This window comes from Perna viridis, chromosome 3, assembly GCF_037379345.1.
Source record: "Perna viridis isolate PV_CMFRI_1.1 ecotype Kerala chromosome 3, ASM3737934v1, whole genome shotgun sequence".
NCBI lineage: Eukaryota > Metazoa > Mollusca > Bivalvia > Mytilida > Mytilidae > Perna > Perna viridis.
In genome coordinates, this window is record NC_142447.1 from 59998226 (window position 1) to 60022351 (window position 24126).

At 32.8% G+C, this 24126-nt stretch overlaps 1 protein-coding gene across 12 annotated transcripts in view; it reads left to right on the plus strand.

Annotated features, from left to right (window-relative positions):
- The window catches only part of LOC148623179 (casein kinase I-like), a 30347-nt gene extending 14250 nt beyond the window's left edge, over window positions 1-16097 (plus strand). Inside the window, exons 5-12 of one of the 12 annotated variants that reach the window (XM_088573759.1) lie at window positions 1096-1330; window positions 3697-3867; window positions 4918-5063; window positions 6778-6846; window positions 10359-10460; window positions 10909-10944; window positions 12996-13105; window positions 13565-14141. In XM_088573759.1, the coding sequence (XP_088429885.1) occupies window positions 1096-1330; window positions 3697-3867; window positions 4918-5063; window positions 6778-6846; window positions 10359-10460; window positions 10909-10944; window positions 12996-13105; window positions 13565-13610 (915 nt within the window). In that variant the 3' untranslated portion in view covers window positions 13611-14141. Of the gene's footprint in view, window positions 1-1095; window positions 1331-3696; window positions 3868-4917; window positions 5064-6777; window positions 6847-10358; window positions 10461-10908; window positions 10945-12995; window positions 13106-13564 lie in introns of all 12 variants that reach the window. The other 11 variants (XM_088573758.1, XM_088573760.1, XM_088573762.1 and 8 more) reach the window with 11 other exon arrangements.
- The last annotated feature ends 8029 nt before the right edge of the window (window positions 16098-24126 follow it).

Consider the following 24126-nt stretch of genomic DNA (forward strand, 5'->3'; position numbering starts at 1 on the left):
TAAAATCACAACAAATCAGGAAGCATCTCAAATTTTAGGTTTCTTGTATTATGTGAAATATAATGAATTTGCATACATCACCAAAATTTTAAATTTTATATGTAACTGTGGTATGTTGGTTTGTTAAAATTGTGTGACTTATGTTTCCATCACAAATATCAACTTATTAACAACGGGGTCATTTGAGTGTCATTTCATCTGACTTCATTTTTCAAAATTGTTTCAATTTTTTCAGTCATATTTAGGTAATGTCACCATACTGTCTTAAGACACCATGTTTTGGTGTGATCATTTGAGTAATATCAGGTGGATAAATTTTATAGTAAAGTTCCAGGTTGGTATTGATACTTATACACTGTCACTTGAATTCGTGAGGTATTATGGGATACCTTCCGAAAAAATTGTATTTGATTGTTTGTTCATCAGTCCAGCATATCAGTTTTTTACACTTTTTTGTCATGCTTGCAGGTATCTGTGATATTTAGAACATTGCTTACCGATCAAGTTCAAATTTTTTTCTGGTCTGTTCATTTTTTGCTGAGTCATGAGCTTTGGATTTACAAAATAAATTCAGAGTCAGTGTTATTACAGCAGTGAGTGAAACTTTTTTTTTCCACCATATTAGTGAGTACTTGACATTTCAATTCACAAAAATAATCTCACTTGCATGGTATAAGTACCCTTGAACATGACATGTCAGGTCAACAGAAATGTTGAGGGATTTTTAAGATAAATAAATTTCCAGGATCATAACATACTAGTTGGGAAATGAGCACTTGCCACCTTAGCGAATGTTCATACTGCTCAATAATTAGCACTAGCCAAAAGTAATTTTTAGTTGCCTTTTAGGAGTTGGCTAGTGGAGGTTTCACACACTGATAACTGTAGATATGCACATGTATGGTTGTATCCATTTCAGTAGATTTAAAAGAACCAGTGACAAAAAAAAATATTCAACTACTCACCTTTTAATTATAAAAGAAATACACATGAAAGTTTTGTAATATTAGCGTTCATATTTTGTGAAGTACCAGTATCACCTGTTATGCTTTGCATGTTATGATTTTAATCTATGTATCCATAATATCTTTTCAGCTTACAAGGATGGAATTTGTGCATTCTAAACATTTAATTTATAGAGATGTTAAGCCAGAAAACTTCTGTATAGGAAGACAGTCTACAAAGAAACAGCATATAATACATATAATAGACTTTGGTTTAGCCAAGGAATATATAGACCCTGAAACACATAAACATATCCCGTATAGGGAGCACAAAAGTCTCACCGGAACAGCTAGATATATGAGTATTAATACTCACTTAGGAAAAGGTAGGCTCAAATAGATGCCGTCACTTGTTAGTTTTAACTGTTATGAAGTCCCCTCCAATGGAGAAATTATGTTGGAAACAGTTACACCATAATATACACATATTTATAGGTTACTTTAAACATGCTAATACCCTACACAAAATGAATTTTAGCATGCGGTAACAGGATAGCCAAGGGAGAAAACCATTTATCATTACTTACTATCACATCAGCATTGAGTGTCTTGCTAGGGAAAACCTATATTTCAGATGCCACATTTTGTCCAAATGTATTCCAAGTTCAGCTCAGTAATTCCTTGTTTGAAGAATAACACTGTGAAGATATTTTATACCTGGGTACCAATTTTCGTTGTTTCATGAAAAATTGTTCTAAACATTTTTATTGCTTTTACAAGTTGTTTAAATCAACACTAATTGCATTACTATTTATGATTACAACTGGTTTTAACCAGATCACCAACAAAGAAAAACTGACTAGCTTCTCAAGCTCTTCTACAGTAGTAACCCAGGTTAATAGTGCTGCAGACAAGTATGAAAAAAAGCGTTAGTTTTTGAGTTTAATGGGCCTAGAGAGTATACGGCTATATTATATGTCAATGGAAAGATAAATCAATGCAGTTTTTGAATATCCTTCCTTTTAAACTGAAAAGTGGTAGAGTTTTCTGCTATTTTGCATTAACTAGAGGTGAGGTCAAAGATCAATCGACCCCAATACCCTTTGATAAGTAATTTAAGTGAAATAATTTATTGTAGATATGAGGAAACAAGTAACATGTAAAGGTCACATGTATAGAATTTCAAAAAATGTAAAAAGGAACTTTTTCTGTCGAAACTATTTAATCACAGAATAAAATTGCCCCTAAAAATGGTTTTTGTATGTGCAAAAAAAAAGGTCTTTTCATCGAAACGTAAGGTAGACTTGATACTTTACATGTTCATAGAACAGTCTGGAAAGTAGACAAATTGTCCAGAAACAATTCTGTGTCGTACAATTTTAGTACAATTAATAGTTTATATATGTGAAAATATGCAACTTCAAACTCATTTTGCAAAGCACATGTTGCAGATCGAATCGAGAAGGTTGTGTTTATTTTATTTGTAATTCAGTAAAGAATATTTAGATAAACATTGTAATATTCTACGGTGTCTTATTATCTCTTAATCATTGAAAATGCACTAAAATGCAACCAATTTTAGGGACATTTTTGTTCTGTGATTAAATGGTCAACTTTTGACGGAAAAACTTCCTTTTTCACATTTTTGAAATTCTATACATATGATCTTTACATGTTACTTGTTTTCTGTTACTTACAATGAACGATTTCACTTCAATCACTCATCAAAGTGTATTGGGGTCGATTGATCTTTGACCCCCTCCTTTAATTAATGCAAAATAGCAGAAAACACTAACACTTTTCAGTAAAAAAAGAATGATATTCAAAAATTACATTGATTTATCTTTCCATTGACATATGATACAGCCGTATACCCTCTAGGCCCAAAAAAGTTAGAAAAATCCTTAGCTGTGCGCAGCACTGTAACTTAAGACTTTACTAAAAGAGCTTTTGATGTTACTCAGTGGTTATCGAAGGCCTTTAAATACAGACCAGATAGTTGGAACGGGAAATCACATGCAAAAGTAAACAACCCAGACCCTACTTGAAAATGAGATGACCTTTTTAGTACTTGTACAATTTAATTCAACTGGCATAAAATGAACACTTACAATTTACGGATGACTTACACATAAAAAATTAAATATGTTTTAAGGGATTCACATTCATCTTTGAGAAATGCATGGTCATTTTGTTGGTCACCCTTTAGAAATATGTATGTCACAAAAACAAATCAACAGTGTCGGAGGTCAACATCCCATGGTCTGTAGGTTTTATTCATTGGATTCTTAAATTCATGGATTAGCCCACCAATGAAAGCAACAAAAATGTGTACCCAACGAACATTAATACTAGCCATGAGTGCTGGAGGTCATGGGTTCTATCCCCAACTGAGACTCACCAAAGACTTTAAAATTGGTAGTCCCTGCTTCTCCAACAAGCATGTGGTATTAATGGGGATAGACTGGTTTTGCATGCAGTTAATATAGTGTGCCGAATGGGATGGCATGCCTACCTACAACGTTTTTTAGCACAATAAAAATCCTGCTCAGCTTGTTGGACTAGTACTAAGTAGGGTCTGTTTGATTGGTTAATCATACTTCTCCTGAAATGCATGAAATATCTGCCAAAGTATGTTAAACAGCAATCAGTCAATCCTCAGATTTGACATATTTTTTCTTCTAATAATGTAGATTTAAATTCTCATGTAATATCAAGGTTTCATGGATTTTTTTTTTTTTTTTTTTTTCAGAACAAAGTAGACGGGATGATTTAGAAGCATTAGGCCATATGTTTATGTATTTCCTTAGAGGAAGTTTACCATGGCAGGGTCTTAAAGCAGATACCTTAAAGGAAAGATATCAGAAAATAGGTGATACAAAAAGGGCTACACCTATTGAAGTTTTATGTGAAAACTTCCCAGGTATTTATTATTGTGAACCACAGTTACATATTAAGCTGCTATGAGTACAGTTATAAGGAATCATTGTGGAAAACAAACGATCTCTTGAACTGTCAAATATGATGGTAAAGACACTTTAAAAAATCATATAGTGTTCACAAATAATCAAATTAATACCATTAATAAGTTAGTGAATCTCTCTCTTAAATGTTTAGAAATTTGTCTAAAAAAATTTCATAATGACCAATTCAGAAACTTTCATCAAAGCAAAAAAGCTACATCTCTGTCAAATGTAGTAACACCTGCTAAACAGACCCACATGTTATTTGATTAGAATTCTTCTGACATTTTAAAAAAAAATCTACTTTTGGTAATGGTTAAACAAGGCATTCTTGGCCAATCCTGGAACTGTTTGAACGATAAAATTACTATGATTTAAAATAATGCTTGCCACAGATGAAATTATACTAAATAAAATTTAGCAAAAACAGTTAATGACATGAAAGGGAACCTACTCACACTAACACCAGATGCCTTCCTCATATTACGACAAAAAATATCATACGATATCGTGTAGCTGAACTCTACTGAAGTCCAGCTACAGATATATATGATATTGTTTTACCCAAACCAAACCATTTCATCACCCTTTCCATCAGTACATTTTTTTTGTCATTAAATGATCTCGGGTTGATCTCAAATGTGGCTTTGTATAGATCAGATGGGGATGTGTAAGTTGTAAGCAGTTTTGGTTGCTGTTTGATATCAACTTCCTGTTTCATTGGACTTTCTCATGTTTCTTTCTATTAAAAAATAGAAAAATTTAGTTATAAAAATCTCTCTCCCACAGATTGATTTCATATTTGGTATGTAGCTTTTACCACTCTATATTCTTGAATTTACTTAAGGACTTACATGGGTATTTAGGTTCATTAGAAACTATTGTCTGGCTAGATTGGCATGCATTTAAATAATTTTGTAATTGCTTGAAATACATTAATTATTTTTACTCACAACAATAAAAATTCAAGGTTTGATTTATTTGTTTACATGCGTTGTGTTTGATTTCAGATGAACTTGCCACCTATCTGAGATATGTACGACGTTTAGATTTCTTTGAGACCCCAGATTATGATTACTTAAGAAAACTCTTCACGGACCTGATAGATAAGATGAATTATGATTTGGACTGGGACTTTGATTGGACTGGTCGACAGGTGAACATTTATTTTGTATTGTTAGATATTTGCTCTTTAGATTTGAAATTCTTTTGCTTCTTAGTAATTCTCTAATAAATATAAAATAAGTAGTTACTTGAATTAACTATTGAATATAGTTTATTGTACAGTGTCTACCAATAAGTCTTGTTATTGTTTCTAGGAAGCAAACAAAGAGGTATGGATAGGGCTATATTATAATAATCAGATCAAACCTTCTATATATACCAAAGACGTGTAATGTCAGTTCATACATAATGAATATTTCCATTTAATTACGTCTTTGATGATAATTTTTGTCAGCATCTGTCATTACCTCATCATTCTAAGTTCTTCATGCACAACCTTGTTTACCAGTAGACAAATTAATGTTTGCTTGGCACATTTATTGGTATTGTTTGTTATATATATTAACCCCATATGTCATTTCAGAATATGATACTTACAGTTGTTATATCCACCGAAAAATCTGAATAATAATCTCAAGTCATTGCATGATTACAAATTAATAATTTAGTGTAAATATGCCTTACAGATTGAATTATTGTAGACTTTTGTTTGGAAAATAATTTTAGATATTAGAATAATAGAATAACCATTTCAATTTTTTAATACCTGGGTGTAAAATAATCTTTTTTAAAATGTATGAATACCTATTTAGGTCATTATATAACTGGGGTGTAATCAATTTTTGTCTACTGTATTTTGTTGAGTATAATGCACATATTTTTACATAGAAATCCAGAGCATAGGGGTGCATATTATGCATCAATATATTAGAATTGGCCACAAAATGAAAGATTTTCGTACAAGAAAAGAGATCGGCGGGAAAATGGTGGACTTGTCAAATTTTTTCTTAATTAATCAACTAATAAACGTATGAAAATTCTCCGAGTTACTTCAATTAATTCATATATGCAATGGGGCTCCATGTGTACTGTTAATTATGCAATCAACTAATCAGTTACAGGTAAATCACAGTCACAGGTAACTGCACATCTGCTAAAATTGACACACCTGTCAATTAATTTCCAATAAACAATTAGGAGACTAGTAGATGGGATGTTTATACAATAATAAACCATACATACTGTAATTTATAAAGGTTGACAATTTTTTATGTCTAATATTGGAAAATGGTCGTCGGTCATTTGCAAAATGTGTTGGTCAATGACCGGCATTTATTACAGTTTCTGGACCCTTTGGTTGCACCTATTTTCACAAAACTTGAAAAAAATAGTTTATTACTAATAATGTAAGCCTCTTTTTTGATGTTCATATATTGTATGTCCAATAATTTATCAATCAAATCCTGAGCTGTATCAAGCTTGAACTTTGTGACCATATTTGCCTCATCTGTGTAGGGTTTGACCTCTCTAGGCATATCTACCTGTGCTCCATGGAGCATTGTATTCAGTGTTTGTCATCATGGATGGAATCTCTGCTTTGTTTTTCATTGAGAAAGGAGAGTGGACATCATACATGCTCAACCACAGCTGTTGATGAAATTTGAAATAACTTAATTGTTTAAGTGAATTTGCTTTTCCAAATTGAAGAAATTATATTTGTAAAGCTCTTGCAAGGTGTTAATGTCCTGATTTTGTATCTTGGTTATATTGCCTATCATTTCTTCAGGAATAGGGAATACTTCCATGTGTACATTTCTTTCATAAGATCAATGTGATGTTTGATAAAACTTGATTTATCATTTTAGCCAACACCTTCAGAATCTTCAGCACCAAAGGAAGATGCAGCTCAGCCTGCAAAGGTGAGACAGCACAAGGTAAATACTGTTTGGTTCAGGTGACACAGGTGTGTTATATAGGCAAATAATACACAGCCCTGGCATTAGTTAAATGAATTCTGCTTCAAATAAACAAATATAGTTTCCAATCAAATGGTGTTCTGGTTTTGGAAGTTTTGGGTAATCTAGTTCATTATCAGTTAAAAGTACAGGAATGTAAACTTGAGTGTTTGTACCATGATATTACACTGTTGACATACATATGTATGTTTCATCATCTGTTGACACCTTGAATTTCTTGTCAAACTGAAATATAAGTATTTGGATCTTATAACACTTTAAATGAGGTTCTATGTCATAAAAGGAATGTTGATTGTTATTTTTGTGGTTTGTGCTCAAATGTTAAGGTATTAGACTGAAAGGGGCGTATAAAAAAGCATTGTATACAAATTTAGCAGTAAAACATGGGTACATGTGTATGGGTCTTTATGATACTGTACCACAAAGTTCAATACCACAAAGGTCAGACCTTAAACATGAAGGAATAAGGGCCCTTTTTCTAGTTCCAGAACAATATCTCGATAAAAAGTGTAGGAATCTCAATGTTATCTACAGCTATATTATGCTTGAATGTTATTGTCCAAACTGTTCTAGGTTCAACCACTGCAGTTGTATTGAGCTGTGTGAAGCAATAGAATTAATTTACTTAGTGCCAGGGGTATCAACATCATATTGTTCCTGTTAGTAGGTGGAAGTTCTAGTCTATTTGAGAATGATTTATTGATCTTTTATTTATAATTTTTTTTTAATCATCTTTACAATTATTTTAAATTAGTTTGGTTGAAATCACTGTCAATTCTTTCTCAAACAGACTAGCACAGAAATTACTTGTATAATTTAGGGACATTGCTTCCAAGCTATTTTTTTTTTTTTCATTCTTTCATGATATCAGACATTTATTGATCTTATCACATGATTGAAATATACTTGTCTTGTCCTGTCTGTGCCTTGTATCATTATCTTTCCATATCAAAGTTTATGGACTGGTTACTTTATGTATCCTAAGTATTGGAGATTGAAGAAGTGAAAAGATAATGAACCAAGACTTTGTTTTGACTAACATTATTTCTTTACTAATATATTTTAAGTAGAGAAAAGTCATTCCTAAATCTTCACATAAAGTGGAATGAAATGAATCTATGAAATCATAGTTGTCTATAGCAGTCATCATTTATTACAACCAGTGATTTAGGAATGACTGTAGTTTCAGACTGTGTAATGTTAAAATTCCTGTTGTAAATCTTTCTCAGTTAGGTTCATGTAGGAAATGTTTGGTGACAAATGAGCCTTTTGTATTAGGTCCATTCTATAGTTAGCTGTGTTCCAGGAAAAGAAGCTGTCATCATTTTATGTCTTAAACAGTAACTGACATTCCATGACCTTTGCCCTGTCATATCGAATACATGTAATTTATAAATATGGACGATAAGTTGTATAGTAGATTTCTGTAGCAATTTAATGTTGTTGCATATAAATTCCCCATATGTTAAACATCAACACACTCTGCTTCTTACATATAGTATTGTTAACAGCTGTCAAATGATTCATCAATTTTAGATTTGTAGTTTTAATTATTTTGAGCATTGAAATGTTATGTATTAAAATATAAATTTAAATATGGACTTTTAATTGATGTTTAAGTTTGAAAAGTACAAGTGTAAGATACAGGCTATATTAGAAAAAAAAAGGGAAAGTAAATTGTAAATACCATGTGACGAGTGCCATATTGAACATCTTGTGATGCAAATATGGTATTTACGATGGCTAAGTTAATAATATTTGACAATTTACTGTGAGGTGCAATATCAGTATGACACATTAATGTTGGACAGAAAGAAAATGTCTATTGAGGTGTGATAACAGTATGTCACATTAGTGTTGGACAGATAGACAATGTCTATTGAGGTGTGATTGGATAGATAGACAATGTCTACTGAGGTGTGATATCAGTATGACACATTAGTGTTTGACAGATAGACAATGTCTATTTAGGTGTGACATCAGTATGTCACATTAGTGTTGGACAGATAGACAATGTCTACTGAGGTGTGATATCAGTATGTCGCATTCGTGTATTTGAGGAATTCTTTAGTCTAAGTCAATATTCATGACCTACTGACTTATTAATGTATGATGTATTATCTTTTAGTAACTTTGACTCATTATGGCCCAAAAAATAATAGTATCCACTTTGTTATGTCTAATACAGAAGACAGTGATGGCATTGAAATTCTGGAAATCCCAGAAATTGATCTTTTTTTCAATGTGGTCAAAATAACTTTAGGATCACCATAAAAAAGTCAGTTAGGTAACAGACATGATTTTCTTCTGGTTTAAAGCCGAATACCACTTTTTCAAATCTAAATTTAACCATTAAGGTCTTTTTTCTGCTGAACGCTTACTTTGGATGGCAGCAATTTTTTTTTTTTTTTTTGGTTGGTTTTCTGAAATCATGTCTTGGGTAACAGGAAACAATGCTAATGTTTTAACATAGGTTTGCAACTGTACACTGATGGTGTGTGTTACACTAACTCATTGGTTAGAATCTTCCACTGTTGGTGTGCTACACTGACTCGTAAGTTAACACCATCCAATGATAGTGTGCTACACTGACTCATTGGTTAGCTTCTTCCACTGTTGGTGTGCTACACTCACTCATTGGTTAGATTCTTCCACAGTTGGTGTGCTATACTGACTCATTGGTTAGATTCTTCCACAGTTGGTGTGCTACAATGACTCATTGGTTAGATTCTTCCACTGTTGGTGTGCTACACTGACTCATTGGTTAGATTCTTCCACAGTTGGTGTGCTACACTCACTCATTGGTTAGAATCTGCCACTGTTGGTGTGCTACACTGACTCATTGGTTAGATTCTTCCACAGTTGGTGTGCTACACTCACTCATTGGTTAGAATCTGCCACAGTTGGTGTACTACACTGACTCATTGATTAGAATCTGCCACAGTCATTGTGTTACACTAACTCATTGGTTAGCTTCTTCCACTGTTGATGTGCTACACTGACTCATTGGTTAGATTCTTCCACAGTTGGTGTGCTACAATGACTCAATGGTTAGATTCTTCCACTGTTGGTGTGCGACGCTGACTCATTGCTTAGAATCTTCCACTGTTGGTGTGCTGCACTGACTCATACGTTAAAACCATCCATTGATAGTGTGCTACACTGACTCATTGGTTAGAATCTTCCACAGTTGGCGTGCGATGCTGATTCATTGGTTAGAATCTTCCACAGGTGATATGCAACACTGGCTCATTGGTTAACATCTCCCATTGTTGGTGTTAGTGTGGCTGACACTTTTTGTAATTTGTTTTGTGAAGGGCAGTATTTGAAGACTATTAAGAAGCATGAGTGTTAATTAGGTCTAGGAATCATAGTAGGTAACATAATATTTGACAGCTCTTACTTTCCCTGGGTTATGATGTAAACTGTTGTAACAAACCACTGAGATTGTCAACTAATTTGCCTTTCAGACAAGTACATATCAATCAGGCAATGCATGGGGTGAGCCCCGGCACACGGGTAATTATCTGGGTGCCAACCTAGCTGCCGATAGACTTGGGGGATCTGTTCAGGTACGCATTTCGATAGTATTTGGTCATTGCCTTTTTTTTTGCTATTTTACTTTCCCCTTCTTGTTGAATGTACATAAGTTGCCTTGTTGTCTTTTAGTTGTGTAATAGATCTTTAAATATTACATGATGTTGTCTGTCTAGTATTTATTGTTACCACCTAACATCTTCTTTCTCAAGTTATTTTTTATTTTAACATTCATTTTGGAGAAATCATTTTCATATCATCATTGATTGATTTTCTATTTACTGTAAAATCTGCCATTAAAACTTGCTTTTCTTGCTACCTCTTTACCTTTTTTTGCAACCTGTAAACTTATAATTCACTACTGTGTCAAAAGGAATGTTATTATCGGTAATATTTTAAGATCTGACCTTGTCCCTTCTGTTGCATGATTACTCTGTGGTGTTAGGGTGTATTTGCTTGCTAAATGTGTTGCTACCTTATTAGATTCCAGACAAACGAGATTTACGCATGCGAGGACAGGTAAGGTCATTGTCTAATTGCACTTGCCAAAGACCACTCCCAATTCTGATCGACACAAAATTCTGTTGACAAATAATTGTAACGTTCCCATATCACTGGCACTAAGACTCTAGTTCATTCTGCACTATTCTAAATGTTAAATTATAAAATTGATATGTATTTTTGTTTCAATTTAGTGACAACGTTGCCATTAGTATACTGGTTTTTACCATACAAAATATTCCATTGTTCTTTTCAGTATTTTGAACTTCACTAGAAATTGTCTTAAAAACTGATGATTGTATTATTTCTACGCTCACCAAAATTTTTCATGGGTATCCCTCCTAGAATTGATACCTTGAACAGCAGTGTAAGCAGGTCTTGAAGCAATTCACTTAATCCTTCTGTCAGTCATGCTTAGGGGGGTATCTGCAACTCAAAAAGCATTCAAACCTTGCGCACTGTTTATGTACATTTTGAAGATGTGCACCTGTTATTATGGAGAAATTTGATTATTTTTTATACAGTTACAAAAATTTGCAGTTGCATAATGGAATGCACTGTCAATTTCTTCTATGTAATCTGTTAATTTTCATGCCATAAGTTAAGAATTAATTGGTAATTCATTATAAAAATATACAAGATTTCAAACCACAGAATGGTGGTTGGTATTGAATTGAGGGGTTATGTCCCCAATCGTTTTGGAAATTAGGGACCAAACAAAACATTTCATATAATTAAGCTATATAACTGCAGTAAAAGGTTGTTAATAATAATATTCCACTATATATATTTCATTTAGGTCATACTGGTATTTAATTTTGGTGTCTAGTTTGAAGTGTCTAGGAGTGAGGGGTTAGAAACAAGCTTTTCTTCTGAAGTCCGGTCAATAAGTTGACTATAAGTGAATGGATTCTTAGGGATATTGTACAAAAGGGTGTCATACCACATAAGTAAGGCTGGGACTCATTTTAGGTGTTGTGACTTGACCTATATCAGGAATTAGGGGCTTAAAAGTGTACTTGAATAACTTTAGTTAAATGGAACGGATCTCTTTAGAACTGCACCACAATGTGCCATTCCCAGAAAGAAAGGTTATGATTATTTTTCAAGGGACTTGAACCTTATAGGAATTGTGGGCCAAAAAGTGGCCAATTCAATTCTGGTCAAATTCTTATTCTGTGTCAAATGTTTAATGGTAATCAAACTCTGAAGTTGTGTAAAGCTCGAATTGGGTGTCCTTGCTTGCTCCAGCTGTTCAGAGTTCCACCTCTGTAGTTGTATTAAGCTACACCCTTGGAAGTATTTTATTTTATTGGACATTATTGGCATGTTACACTTGGCCTTTTTTTGTCACCTTATGTTGCGGATGATTTGTGTTACCTGTATCTAAATTATTAAACTAATATTAGTCAAACATTGCATTGTGTTTTTGTTTTGTTATGAATTAACATTTATATAATGAGAATAAAATGAAACAACCCCATGGGGATGAAAAATGTTAGCTTTAATGTACCACAAAGAAATGTATATTTCATTTTAGGAAACAGATATTTACATATCTTAAGAGTTTTTCCTTTTAGTGTCACGTTTTGCTATCATTGTTGTTATTTCTGTGAATTAGTATTGTTATATTTATAGTTTAAATCCAGATGTATTTTACTTCTACACCAAAAAATGCACATTTTGCTTTACGGCGTATTATATCAGGAAGGGTTCAATGCATGTACTGTGTGACATTGTTCTTGACTGCATCATTGCCTTTGAATTCAAACAGCATGATAATAATAGAGAGGTTTGCTTCAGATATCTGGATCTACTGCTCTGGTGTCTGCTCTAAGTGGCTTTTTCTGTTGTTAATTGTCTGAACTTTCTGATATTTAAGATATTATTGTTTTATCTATAAAAGAAAGTAAATTGTTATAGATTACATTTCTGAGAAACTCTGCATACTTTGGTTTTGTCTGCATTAAGTTGTTGTTGATCTGCTGAGCACAGACAGTGCTTAAAGTCATTCTTAAAGTTATTAAAACATTGACAGCATTCAGGAGCAGTATTTCTTTTATTTTTAGGTGGTGAACTCGACAAATGGAGACCTGAACCCTGATGATCCACAAGGTGCTCAATCTAATACACCTTTCAATAACCAGGGACAGAGGGATGAGGATCAAAGTGAAACTAAGTAAGCAACATCGTTCTAATATTAGGTTTTATTTCAGGGACAGATACTATTATGGCTGTGGTTATAGATTTGTTGTTGGTAGATAGAGTTTTATTTTAGCACCTTTAATCATGTTAATTTTAATTTACATTTTGATGAGAAATTGAATGAATAGATTGACCAAACTACAAAAACTAAGAAAATTGTTACCCTTCAACGGTACATCAATATTATATAACAATTTCACACGTTACACATTTTATTAACCCATGTTCTTCAGTACCTTTATTATCTGCAGTTCATTACCTTCTAATTAAATTATTAAAATGAAATAATCTATCAATACTGTAGTTGTATAGTTGTACTACTTATATATTTAAATATAGGAGTTTTTACATTAGATTTAGTAAACAAAAAGGTCTTTGATAATCATGAAATTTGGCCAGCTGATACATTGCTTTGACCTGTTACTGCTTTCAGGTGCTGTTTCTTCCGACGCAGAAAGAAAAAGAAGAGTCGCCGATGAAAGATAAATTTGAAACATGGCTACCCATGACTTATTTTAATACTGACAAGATCTGTATCATGTGATCAAACTCAAGCTTTATTGTCATACAGCATTTACAGTGCTCTCCAGAAATATGTTGACCTGAACTCAAGGTCAAATTCAGATCTTATTTCATCTGTCGTTAGCATTATTTAGTGTTTGATGCTAACTACTGTTATGTGTATACAATTTTTTTCAAGAACTGCTTAAAATGCCTATGTAGATAACTTGCAAATCTAGCCATGTTCTGAAATTTGGTATATCTTTGTTTAGTTCACTGCAATAAAGCTTGGAGCCATTTATTGTAAGCTTGTTCATGTATGATCAAATATTTATAAGATTTTGGTGAAGCCTGCAGATTCTGGATGAATTTGTTCATTGTTTCCTTTAGAAAATGTAAAATTGAACCAAATCTGCTGTGTTTCTGTAGAATCTATGTACTGTAGAGACTTGCCTGCATTGTGAGTTATCTCTTTGATGTAGGTGCTGTTGTTTCACTAAAAAGAAAAAGGTTAAAAAGAGAACAGTAAAAAGTAGAAAATGATGGGCCAACCTGGACCAAGAAATTGATACAGTTCCATTGTACTTCTCAGGCACAGATGACACTGGACATCCTACTATTGTCGCCCGGCTAATTATTCTTTCTTGTGAGAAAATCATGGAGTATTTTATGTTAAAGCTACCTGGGCTACCATGGTAATTTTATCAAACATTGTAGAAGTATCTTGAATCTTTCATCAAACAATGATGAAATGTGTAAATGTCAAATGACTGGGTGAAATAGGGGGTATTCAAAAACCTATAGACCTTATTAATTTTTATTAAATAGCTTTATCCTTATATTGCTCGGTTAAAACACAAAAGAAGTGAATCTTGATCCAGGAATGACCACACGTAATAAGCCATTCCTATTTTTCTGTAATTATTTTTCATAAATTTTTCGGAGTTTTATCTCAATATTAAAATGTTGGTGACAAATAAGTAGATAACTGTATCACATCCTTATTTGTTAACAAGTGTTTGTCTTTTATAATAATTAAATCTTTATGTGTGAACACTGTTTTATAAAATGAATAATATAAAGTATGATGCTCAGAGTGAATCAGATGAATAGAGACAGTAAGTGATAGTTGGTATGGGTATTCAGTCAGAAATGCAGTCACTTTTCAATGTTTTTTAACCAAATTTCATATTTTTCTTATCAGATTTTCAGATGCTAGGTATAAGAATTTAACATTAGCATGATTCTGTGTGAAAGGAAAGCTGAGAGATTTTTTTGACAAGTATGAAAGCTGCCATTCTCTTCACCTCTTGGATCTCAGAATACATGTAATTTTTCATTTTCATTGCTATACCCACTGGTTTCATGAAATATTGTGGTATAATTTGATTTAAGTGATGTAGGGTTGATTTATTTATATATATATATATATTTTCCCATTAAAAGCTGATCTTCAGTTTTTGTTTTCGATGTCGATCAGTGAAGTGTTGATGATCAAATTTTGCACAGTAAGAGTAGCCTGGTCCATTATGATTGAGAGTAGCCCAGTTCGCTGTGATTGAGAGTAGCCTGGTTTGCTGTGATTGGGAGTAGCCTGGTGTATTATGATTTGGAGTATCCTGGTCCATTGTAATTTGTGGGAAGATTGATCAGTAGAATCTCTGTTTTCAGTATGGCACATTAAGGTGCACTGTTTGACAATAGGTAGAAATCATTTTATTATTGACATAATGTTTTAATGACCAGTTTTATGTGAAATAACAATTTTAACACTTGTTTTTGTGTTTTACCTGTAAAACCTAACATAAGAGTTTATAGGTCTCTCTGATACTGCCTTGTCTTTAAAAAGGTATAAATTTGAGCCTTTTAGAAAAAAAAATATTGATTATTGAGAGAGAAAAAAAACAATGTTTTGCATTATACTAAATATTATTTATCTGAAATATCAGCAACTATATTATTCTGTCAACATTTGGATATAAGGAGATTAGTAGCTTAAAAAATTCTCCAAATATCTGTCTAGAATACAAGAATATCTGTTAAAAATCCCTCCAGAAATCTGAATATCTGTTTTGGAATGATTACTTTGACAGACAGAATCCGACCACCCATGCCAGAAGTACAGATAACAATACTGATATTACAGCCTATGTTATATTTCTCTAGACTGCCTGTAATTATTTAATTTTTGTGAATATGTGTTTTTGATGAAATGTAATAATCAGGCATATGAAAGGGAAAATGTGTATTGTGTTTTTCTGTCAATTTATATTGCTTCACTGTTGATTGAATGGGTGAAAGTTTATTGTTATCTATTGTTAGTCACTTAGATAAAGAAGTATTATCTTTATTTTCATTATGTACAGTTGATGATTTGTGCATAAAAATAAAATATTCATTTTAGGATAATTCTTAGAGATGCTGTGCTCTTCATTGAATAAAAGTCATATTTCTTATAAAACTAACATATCTTGTAGTGTTTTTATTGTATTACCGCGGTTGGTCGTATTATGGTATCAAGCTGTCGTCATCTAAGACATTTGGTGTCCATACGATAACTTTATTATAAATGTGAAGATCTTTATGATACAAGATACCACACCACAAAGGATTTTGTGACTTGAAGCATTTAGGGTAAGGGGGCATTTTCCCAATGGCAAGATAATAAATTTCTTCTGCAATATCACAAAAGGAAGGCTTGGGTTGATTTTTGGGGTTGTGACTGGAATCATTCAGGATTTAGGGGCTAATAAGAGGTCCTTCAGTTCTGGTCAATGTTATCCTGTGTCAAATACTTTATCACTGAATGATTAAAATTGAAATGTGTGCTACCCCATTCCGGCAATCAACAGAGGGATCTAGAAAGACGAAGGGGCAACCTGTCCAATTAAGCAAATCACACCAAAACACAAGGTCATAGTAACTTAATTTGAGTATTAGATGGTTGATCGATATAAAGAAAAATTAACAAGGTTTCAAACCACAAAGTGAAGGTTGGTGTTGATTATGGGGGTTAAGCATTTAGTGGGATTTAACTATATAACGTCAATTAACGCATAGGAATTTCTATGATATTGTTCCACAATATTCTGTACCACAATGATCAGACTTGGATTGATTTTTTGGGGTAAAGACGAACTTTTCAGAAATAAGAGACCAGAAACATGCGTTTTCCTTTTGTCCAGACAATAACTTGACTAGTAGTGAATGGATCTTTTGGAAATTGTATAACAAGGCGCCATACCACAGAAATAAGTATTTTTCTGATTTTTTTAAGATAGTTTATTTTAATATTGATTTTTTAATTTGTTATAAGATTCTTCATCTCCTACATTTTCAAGTTACAAAGGTTCTAATGGGACCGCACCTCCCAAAAATGGACTTTTTTATTGATGGTGCAATTTTTTTATTGGGATTCCTTATTAAAATCCTAGCCTAAATACAAGAGCTTAAAGAAGTATGCTTACCAAATTAGTCCTATCATTTACTGTTTTTGAGATAATGGGGTACCAAGCGATTTATGGATGCACCCTGAAGCAGACATTTATACTTCAATTAAATTTCAAAATATTGGGCAATATTGTGTCCATAATGAACTGTGAGTCCCCATGTTTAGTGTGTCAAAAACTACAAATGTAATATTGTGTCTACACTTGCCTCAAGTGAACAGAGTTCAACTGGTTGTAGTCGTATCATGCTGTGCACAGCGAAGCTTATTAATAAATATATGAAGAAAGGGGTCTGGTAAATTTGAGAACAAGGGGAAGTGGTTCTGTAATTGAGTAATCAAGGGAACCAAGATTCTAGCAGAATTTAAAAAAAAAAAACCCAGAGACAAAGACCAGACATGGAAAAAAGACACATGTGCACACAACAAAGATCATAAAATAACCACAATAATACATACAAAGTAGCTCGAATAAATGAGCAAATCGGATCCCATTAAAAACTGGAGCATGGGCCAGGGGCACATCTTTCGAAACTGTTAACTTCCACACAACTGTAAAAGAGTCTTATGACGACACTTGTTATTCTTGTAGTAGTATAAATTCAAAGTGGATCCTGCAAAATTCAAGACATTCTGGAAACTTGTTTTTTATTTATAACATCAAGACCTTCAACTCTTTATACTACTATTCTCCATACTTAGTTGAAATCCCGACTCAAAGGCATTTTACATCGTTGTTACTCCATAAAAGATGGAACACCTAAATACAAATATGTAGTACTTGATAGAGAGTCTCCATACTTAGTACAAAACGATTTCAACAAATCATCTTCGTAATACACAAAAAATGTACAGTGAAATGCCCGTTAATTGTGATGCACGTGTTTTTTTTAACAGGTGGTCGGCATTCCAATGGGAACAAATTGTGCTCCGCTTCTAGCTGACCAATTCCTTCACCCTTATGGTGCTAATTTAATAGTTGATCTTATCCAAAAGAAGAAACATCGTTAAGCGGGATTCTTTGATCTATTTCGCTATACAAATGACATGTTGTCTTTAAACAATCATGGATTCTGGATTTTATGCATAGCGTCTAACATTAAAAACTTTAAATAAAGAACATTCAGCCTTATATCTTGACATACTCTAGGAGATACTGGTAGATCGAAAGGGAAAACTCATGACCAAACTATACGACAAACGGGATGTGGGGGAATAAGAGAGAAACATGACATAGAGTGATACAGACAGGGAATTTATATCACTAGGTCCAGTATTATAATAATAATACGGAGGACAACTTTATGCCAGTATTGATTTCTACCCATGCTTAAATCTTCAATAAAATGTGGTCAGCCATATCTATCTTTGCTTTTCAAAATCATTTAAAATTGACATTTCAATTTACATTTAGGCCGTGAAAAGAAACTGATTATCTTCTCGCAATAAAAGATCTGGTTTCTCTGATTTTATTTGGAAACATTTCCATAATTTAATTTCTAATAGATTCTAGTCTAGATTAAGATTTGACTCTTTATGAAAACTTTATTGGTATTTGAATAGCGGACAGTGGAGCAATCAATAATAGTGACGTCACGATTCCCAACTAACCTGGTTTATCGAGAATATATTAGAAATGGCTTTTACAGACAGACAGACAGACAGAATAATTTACTTGAGTGATATGTACCAATATACAATTGTACAACAGTTGATAAAAAAATATGTTAAAAAAGTAACATATACCATCATTCTAAAATTATTGGTACTCAGCCAATATTGACTTATGAGACACCTTGCATAAAGCACTTGTTTTTCATTATAAATCAAAATCAATAACTGGTATTGTTACATACTGTGTTTTGATTGTTCCTGTTTGTCCCCCTTTTTGTGCACCATATCATCAAGTTTGTCTAAGAACAAGAACAACCAAATTACATGTAATAGCACTGTTAACCAGTAGAAATTCAGTATAACAAGAAAATTATCCCCTCAAATAAAGAGTTGTATTACAAATAGTAAAATCAATTTTTTCATGCTCACTGAATATCTCAATACTTCTAATTCATAGAGAATTGTAACAAAAATAAAAGTAGGGAAAAGTTTTGTCGTGCTTGTTAACCTGCGTGTGTGTACAGTTATTATAACAAAAGCTGACCAATAATCCTGGGCTATTGTTTGGCTATAGAAATTACACTTGTTGTGAAGAGGTCTAAATACTTTATGTTTTCACGTCATTATGTCTATTTAAACAAAGGGAACAAAAATAAAATAATTATCAAAAACGTTACCAAAAAACGAGATTGAGATTGCAAAAAGCAAAAAAGAATGAAGTGGGCAACTGAAAAAGCGCTCTGCTTGCGCTGGGTAAAAAAAAATACCATTGCTATTTATTGATTTTGACCTTGATAATAATTATGATTTTAGATTTATATAAGGACTACAAGAATGTGTCCAATTTTGTAAATATACACTAAATGTATATTTAAACCATCTAATTACAGGCCAGTATCTTTAACACCTATCTGCTGTAAATTACTAGAGCACATAATATTTAGCGTCGTTATGAAACACTTTGATGCCAATAAGATCTTAATAGATACGCAACACAGATCCAGGAAATGTGAATTCATGTGAATCACAGCTCTTACTAACAGTCGACGACCTTGCTTCAAGCTTGAACAAAAACCAACAGGTGATTGTGATACTTTTGGACTTTAGTAAAGCTTTTGATAAGGTCCCTCACCAACGATTATTGACAAAGATCCAGCACTACGGCATTAGAGATAACATCAATGACTGGATAAGAGATTTCCTAGGTGGACGAAAACAAGAGGTTGTACTAGAGGGCAAACATTCAGCATCATCGGATGTCATCAGGATATGGAATGCCTTGCCAGACAGACTAGTTGTTGTACCCACACTAAAGGCATTCAAAGTGGGAATCCTGACAGCAGAGTAGACGAACTTGAATTTTAACTGTATATACAGATTCTTTTAAATGTGCAGTCCTTTGTCACCGTACGTAAATAGTGTACATAGCCGAGTTCGACAATACTCAGACATCTGAGGGATGAACATTATAGGAAGAAAAAGAAGAAGAATGTTGTTTCTAGAGTGTTTACAATTAAGGTAGGTACTTAGTGTAAACTTGATTTGATGACCTTTGACCTATATGACATTGAAAATCAGAATGTTTTAGATTATTCCCAAGTGTTGATAAACATTACTATACTCTTACAACGTCTTCGTATTAAAAGGGTTTAAAATCTCGTGGAACAAACTAACTAAATGACTACTAGGAGGACGCACTCCATAAAACATTGAAGTAAATCGTGACGTGGTGTATAGGCTATAAAATAAAAGGTTTAAGTAACAAGTACTATTTTTGAAAAAGGATAGCCAACGCAATAAAACTTTACTTCTAAGTTTCTACATTTTTTTCAAGAAAATAACATATGGCAAGCAATTCAAATTTTCGATACGGTTTTTGAACGCTGTTTCAAGTTGTCGATATCGTTTTTTTTTTTAACGCCTCTAAGTTATCGCTATTTGCCAATCGGGAAACGGAATTGCAATCAGGTGACTTGCGTTTCCATAGAAGAGCGTCTTTAAGGTCAAAGGGTAAAAAGCGAAACTATAACGACTGCGTCGGAACAAGGTCACCAAATGCAATCTTTATTTTGCACTTGGTTTTGAACTAAAAAAAAAAAACGACCAGTTCCATTTTATCATGACATTGATATATGAAATTTCACATAACAGTGATGGATCTAGATGGGGTGCAAGGGAGTGGCACCCCCTTTTAATGGACAATGACAAAAATGGCACATTTTGTCCTAACACCCCTTTTCCTGATGAAACCCGGCTGGTATCCATCCTATTCAAAGTGTCTGAAAGTTAGTAAGTAATTTATATTTCGAGTCGGCATAAAATATACAAAATAGAACATGAGTAACATGAGCTCTGTACCTTTAGAAGGTCAAGGTGAAATGACTTATGTTGCTACAAGATTGAAGTCATCACTACAGAAGTTTTATGGTCGTTATCATGAACTCGTGGATCGTTATGGTGTATCCATCAGCACCATGAAAACTGATTTATTCAACGGGTCATAGTTTTCCTTCCCTCGTTTGTCTATCCCGGACTTGACTTTTTATGAGCAACTCGGCGGGTGTTTCTAGAAAAGCAGAGGACGTTTACCCTACCGGTGCACCTGGTCCATGCTCCCAGTTTTTAGTGGAGTCCGAGTTGCTCATTTACTTTTGTTACTTTGTATGTATGATTTTAGTTACTTTATGTTCTTTGTTGTGTATGTCTGTTTCCATGTCTGGTCTTTGTCCCTGGATTACATTCTTTTGATTACCGCTATAACCTTGGTTCCCTTGATTACTCCTTGACATTGACCTGTAATTGAAGGTCTTGAATTTATTGGTGTATTAGTCCCTTGTCTGTACGACTTGCGGCTCTTGAATTTTTACATACATATTTTTAAAAATAGTTGAATGTAATTACGACCGTAAGATTCGTTAACAATTTTGAATGCTTTCGCAGTTTATCGTTATCGTTATTATTTTCATGTTAAAATGTTGATTGGGCCATTTTCCTCACCAGCTACACAAGCCTGGCTTGATGTCCTCAGAATAACTATTTTTGTATGTCAATTTATGTTTATTTTGGAAAATCATATGAAAACCATACTCTTTTCGTAGGTGACATATAAATACCAAATGCCTTTTATTTAATTGTGTTTCGTGAATTACTTTGTTAGTTAGAAACATATGTTTTTCAGGTGATTCCAAACATACGAAAAACATATTTTGTAACTTTTCCTGTTTTTATGTATATTAACATTTATGAGCATCTTTTATGTAAATGGAATCGTTTTTCAGATTGGTTCTTCAAGATAAAGGCCAATGAAACAAATTGCAACAAGATGGCATATCTTCAAGTACATGTGAAATCCGTGTGTTCATGAGTTAGATCCATTAAATGAGCAAAAATTGTACTAAAATGTTGTTTTACTATCCATGGCCTAAAAACAACAGATTAAAATCAACAGTGTACTGAGTAGTTGATATCCACAAAAGTGTCCTTAAAGGTCTCCTGTTATTTAACGTATTCATAAATGACATTTTTATTTTTGTAAAAACGATACGTTGTACAATTATGCAGATGAAAACACTATCATTTTGTAGTTCTGGTTTTAATTTATTGATTTCAACCATAGAAACAGAGTCAAATATTCTTAAAGACTGGTTCAAATTTTATGAGATGCAAACGAATCCTGACAAATTTCGTAATCTGGCAATTGGTAAAAGAACTTTTGACATTAATCCTACCATTTATATTCAGACTTAACACTTATTTGTTAAGAAACTGTTAAATTGTTAGGCATTGAGATTAATTATACACATAAGTATCATTTGTTCACAGCAACTAAATGTTCGAAAGCTTTAAGTCTTTATTTTCCAGAAGCCGGGTTAGGGTCACAGGAAAAATATATATATGTCTTATAACTTACTGTTTTTCAAACCTTTAATCATAGTTAGTAATTTTAATGTTTGTCGTTATGCATGGCACATTTGTATGGTAAAAAAATATACAAAATCTTGAAAAGATGCAAGATAGAACACTTCGTTTTGTGTATGATGATTTTGTTAGCTCGTATGGAAATCTTTTAGATGAAGCTGAAGTGCTTTCTTTACAAACCAGGAGGTTAAGGACTATGGTAATTAAAACTTATAAAATTGTAAACAAAGTAAAACCTGTTTGTCTACATAATTCAGTTCATTTAAAAGTTTTCAAGTATTCTTTCAGACATTCCAATATCTTGGACATACCAAGAGTTCACACTACAAAGTATGGTAAGAAATCTTTCAAATTTGCCGCAGCGACATTGTAGAACGACCTCCCGGACCATTTCTGGACTTAAAATAATTTTCAGCATTTAATAGTTTATGACTCAGTCCTGGAACGGATCGAAATATTGCAAACAGCTTAGTTTATGTTTGGTTGCAGTTTCGTGCTAAATTAATTTTTGTTACCTTTTAGATTTTATTTAGCAGCTTATGATTCCTTACTCTTAGATAGCTTTTTTCTGTAGTTTTAAACTCTTAGTGATTAATGCTATAATTTTTACAACTCTAGTGCTTAATTTATGTAATTTTGTGTGTGCTTTCTTTGCCTTCTTCTGTGCAGGTAAATGATTGCATGTTTGTGAATATTTAATATTTTTAAACACGAATATTAATAATGTAACTCCGGCATTTAGTAATATTAGTGATAAATCTAAAAACAGAATTATATTTAATAGTAACTCTAAGCGTATCTGTCAGCAATATATGGTGCTGAAATGTATCTGGTGCGTAATATTACTGATAATATTGCATATTTTGTTTTTACTCATATTTCCCTCATTTTGATATTTTGATATAGAGTATGCTGTAACTGTTCATCTTTTGTGTTCATGTACATATTGCTCGATAATCTTGTATATACTTACGCATGTTGTAATCTCCATTAGAGGAAATAAAGACATGAATGAATATTCATAATATATATTTCTTGTACAAGTAAAAAGTGATTATATTATAGATTGTATTAAGCTTGTAATTTCTTTGTACCACAACCAACCCTAACATACACTCCCTGACTGAAATGAGAATTTGAAGTCTTATATCCAGTATTTTGGTGTTTTTTAGACATTTTTATTCAGATAGGGTACATCTACATCTACATTTATATCTATACAATTGATCTGCAACGGTAAATTCAATAACACAGATACTGCATAACATCAACTTGGGTGCAAGGTATTTTTATGTACAAGTGCAAGTTAAAATCGTATAAAGACATTTGTTGCTCGTATGCCCTTATCTTGATATAATTAATATAGAATCAATTGGTTAAAATGAGTAATAGGTGAAAAAGAATAAAGTTAAGCGGGTAGTAAAAGTGCTATTTAGCTCAAAACTCTAAAAAAAAAAGTCATTTGCGGAAATACCGTTTTGTTTTACCGTGTTTGTTCATTGACTATAAACGCC